The sequence below is a fragment of the Numida meleagris genome, chromosome 1 (assembly GCF_002078875.1).
Source record: "Numida meleagris isolate 19003 breed g44 Domestic line chromosome 1, NumMel1.0, whole genome shotgun sequence".
NCBI classification, from domain to species: domain Eukaryota; kingdom Metazoa; phylum Chordata; class Aves; order Galliformes; family Numididae; genus Numida; species Numida meleagris.
In genome coordinates this window covers 176,376,145-176,379,565 of record NC_034409.1, presented here as the reverse complement: position 1 = coordinate 176,379,565, position 3,421 = coordinate 176,376,145, and the positions used below count along the sequence as shown (strand labels likewise).

General features: G+C 54.0%; 1 protein-coding gene across 1 annotated transcript in view; it reads right to left on the bottom strand.

Annotated features, from left to right (window-relative positions):
- ZDHHC20 (zinc finger DHHC-type containing 20) overlaps window positions 1-406 on the bottom strand; it is a 45,981-nt gene extending 45,575 nt beyond the window's left edge. Inside the window, exon 1 of the mRNA XM_021379572.1 lies at window positions 164-406. Coding sequence (XP_021235247.1) covers window positions 164-281 — 118 coding nt within the window. The 5' untranslated portion in view covers window positions 282-406. The remainder of the gene's footprint in view (window positions 1-163) is intronic.

Genomic DNA, 3,421 nt, shown 5'->3' with positions numbered 1-3,421 from the left:
GGGGGAGAGGGAGGGAGAACGAGACCGCTCCGAACGAAAGCCCGAGGGAAAAGTGACCCCTCGGGGCTCCTCAGTGCCGTACCGCGGGGCAGTGTTCCCAGGAGGGCGGCGCGGGATCCCCCGCCCGGCTCTCAGCCCGCCCGCCCTCCGTCCCCGCACTCACACACACACAGCTCCACCACGTAGGCGTAGTAGGACCAGGCCACGACCAGGGCGATGAAGGCCACGGGCACCCAGGCCAGCACCTTCTGACAGCACTTGAGGACGTGGGACGGCGCCATCTTCCCCCCGCGGCCGCTGCAGGAGGCATCGGCGCCGGCACTGCACGGGCGGCGGCTGCAGCAATCGCCGCCGCTGCGGAGCCGGCCCCGGGCGGCGCGGGCAGGCCCTGGGCGGGCCGCAGTGGGCGGGAGATGGGCGGCCCCGCGCCCGCCGCCTCCTCCTCCTCCTGCTGCCTCCGGGCGGCAGAGCCCTCTCAGTGCGGCTCGGTGCGGCGTTCCGCCCGGCAGCGCGTGCTGCAGTTCATGGGGCAGTCCCCGGGCGGCAGCCCCCGGCCGCTGTCACTGCGCAGTGTGTGACAGCCCTCTGGCCATCTGGGTCGGCTGTGCTGGTCCTGTCCCCTCCCAGCTCCTGCGCGCCGCCGCCTCTCCTGGCAGGGCACTGTGAAGAGCTGAACTCTGCGCAGCTCCGCTCTGCAACATCACCATTATTCTCATGCTAAAACCAAAACACAATGCCACACAACTACCGGGGAAGACGTGAACTCCATCCCACGGCACGGCGCTGCCACGGCCGCGGGCCCGTTCCCGGCCGCGGGCCCGTTCCCGGCCGCGGGCCCGTTCCCGCCCGCCGTCCCCTCCCGGCCGCTCCCGCGGCGCTCCGGCACCACCTGGCGGCGGGCGCACTGCAGCACGGCGCTGTGAGGCGCGGGGTGGGATCGGCAGAGAGCAAAAAATGAGCAAATAAATGCAACGGACCGACGAGGAGCTTGGTTGGGAGCACAGTGTGGGGCAGCTGTGTGGAGTCTGCATGGTACCTCCGCAATCACAGTAGTAGTGAAGGGGCACAGTTCTATCAGCCTGTGTGTGGTACAAGTTAGCATTAGCCGCTGAGCAAACAATTGGTATTAATCCTTTAATATATAGGATGAAATTGGGAACTGGAATGTCAGAAGTGAATTTTTCTGAGCTATGTTGGATATTAGGTTGGATGTTAGGAAAAATATCTTCCCAGAGTGGTGAGGCACTGGCACAGGCTGCCCAGGGAGGTGGTGCAGTCACCGTCCCTGGAGGTGTTCAAGAAACGTGGAGATGAGGCACCGAGGGACATGGGCATGGTGGGGATGGGCTGACTGCTGGACTGGATGATCTTAGCAGCCTTTTCCAACCATAATTATTCTATGATTCTATGCTCACAGTATGCCTCTTCTCTACAAACCACCTGCCATTGTCTGGCACGCCGACTGCCTGTTGAGCGTTGTGGAAACGGCACACAGTGACATTTAGTGATCCTATATATGTTTGGTATTGAAATGCTCACAGCTAAACTAAGGAAAATGGGAGGAATTTTGAAGCCTATACACAGTAATTCAGTAACACACTGTGGATGGTTATCTGTTGCACTGACAATCGTAACCACTTGAGACAGCAAAAAGTGGCATGAGGCAAAAGTGACTGCCAAACTAGCAGAAAATACCTCTCAGATGTTAAACTCAGGAATCTCTGGCTGTTCATTGTACCAAGCACAACCACTAGCAATGGACACATTGAACCTGTGGTTGGATGCTTTCTTAGAATCACAGAATCTTCGAATATCCCGAGTCGGGAGGGACCCACAAGGATCATTGAGTCCAACTCCTGGCTCCACACAGGACCACCCAAAATCAAACCTGTGTCTGAGAGCGGTATCCAAACCCTCCCTAGAGTCTGGCAGCTCGAGGCTATGCCCACTGCCCTGGGCGGCCTCTTCCATGCCCTCTGCCCTTTGGTGAAGAACCTTTTCCTAACACCCAACCTGACCCTCCCCTGACTCTTTAAAGAATTAATTCCTTTCTCATGGGCAATACATCAGAGAGATGCTGTGTTCTGAGGGTCACTGGGATGGTGGCCTCCTTATTAAAGGAGGAGTGTGAGCTATGGAACATAAAACCGTGAGCAGTGGGATATTAAACCCTACATCACCCCACTGAAAGTCTTGGATACAGGGCTGTTGGAACTTGAATTACAAGGGGGGTGCATACCTACAATGAGACCTTTTGTCTAAACAATCACTTTTGTAAGTGAGCAACTTCACAGCATGTTTGCTCTTCACCCTGCACCAAACCCTGAGGGCCGTACCACATCGGTGGGAATGGGCCAGAATGGGACTCCAGGGAGGAGCAACTACAGCCAGCCTGTAGTGAGCCTGTAGTGCCTGTGGCTGCTGTTACTGCCCTCTGACACTGCTTTCATCCTTCTCCCCAGCTTTCATAATAATATCGTAACCCTTTATAAGAAGTAGTGAATATGAATCAGAAAGGCAGTGACAGCTGCATAAGCCTGTGAGAGATGATTTTTGACCAGCTATTGCCAGCAATATTTCTGTGCAGTGTTTCCATCCTAAGTGGAACTGAAGTAGGAGTGAATCAAAGAAAGACTCTGACAAGGCTGTGAGGCACTGAGAGAGCTGCTTGTCCTGGATGGTGTGCTCTCACCCAAGGAATTGCACTGCATAAGGACCACTTGGTTCAAGGAGTAACTGTGCTTCTCAGAGCCATCTGGGATGTATCTGCAGTGACTTCCTGAGCAGAAGAACTCCTTAAATGGATGCTAGGCAGAATGGAAGCAAGCTCTGCTAGAAATGACTGTGTGTCCACTTGGCTTCAAAGCGCTGTGCTACAGCTCATGTGAGGTCAACCCATAATTGTCAAGAAGCAAAACCCAGGTGTCCCCAGTCCATTTCACATGCCCCTTTCTGGCTGCCCATCTGAATGAAGCCACTTACATGAAGATCTCTGTGTCAGCAGTGAAATGTATCTTTGCAGCCTCCGCACTGACCGGGGTCTCCTGCACAGTCTTCCAGAGGTTTGTTGGTCTGTTTGCAATAAACAGTTTGTACAACTTGGCAGGGAGAAGTGGAAAAATTTACTGCACTGCAAATTACTGTATCACCCCTTACAACATTTTTTTTAAATTGAAAAAAAATATATAGCTACCAACATTTGCTGTCCTTTTGGAAAGTCGCCTTACAGCGAAACGCTGCAAACACTCCTTCAGATATTCTCATTGTTCTCTTTAGCCTTCGTCATCACAATTTCATCTCATTTTCGCTTCAGTGTTTTTTTCCTCTGAGGGCCAGAAACAAGCCATGACCAGGCAGAAGCAACCCAGCATCCTCTTAGGTGGAAGCTGATGCAAGTAATAATGTGACTCATTAGGAATCT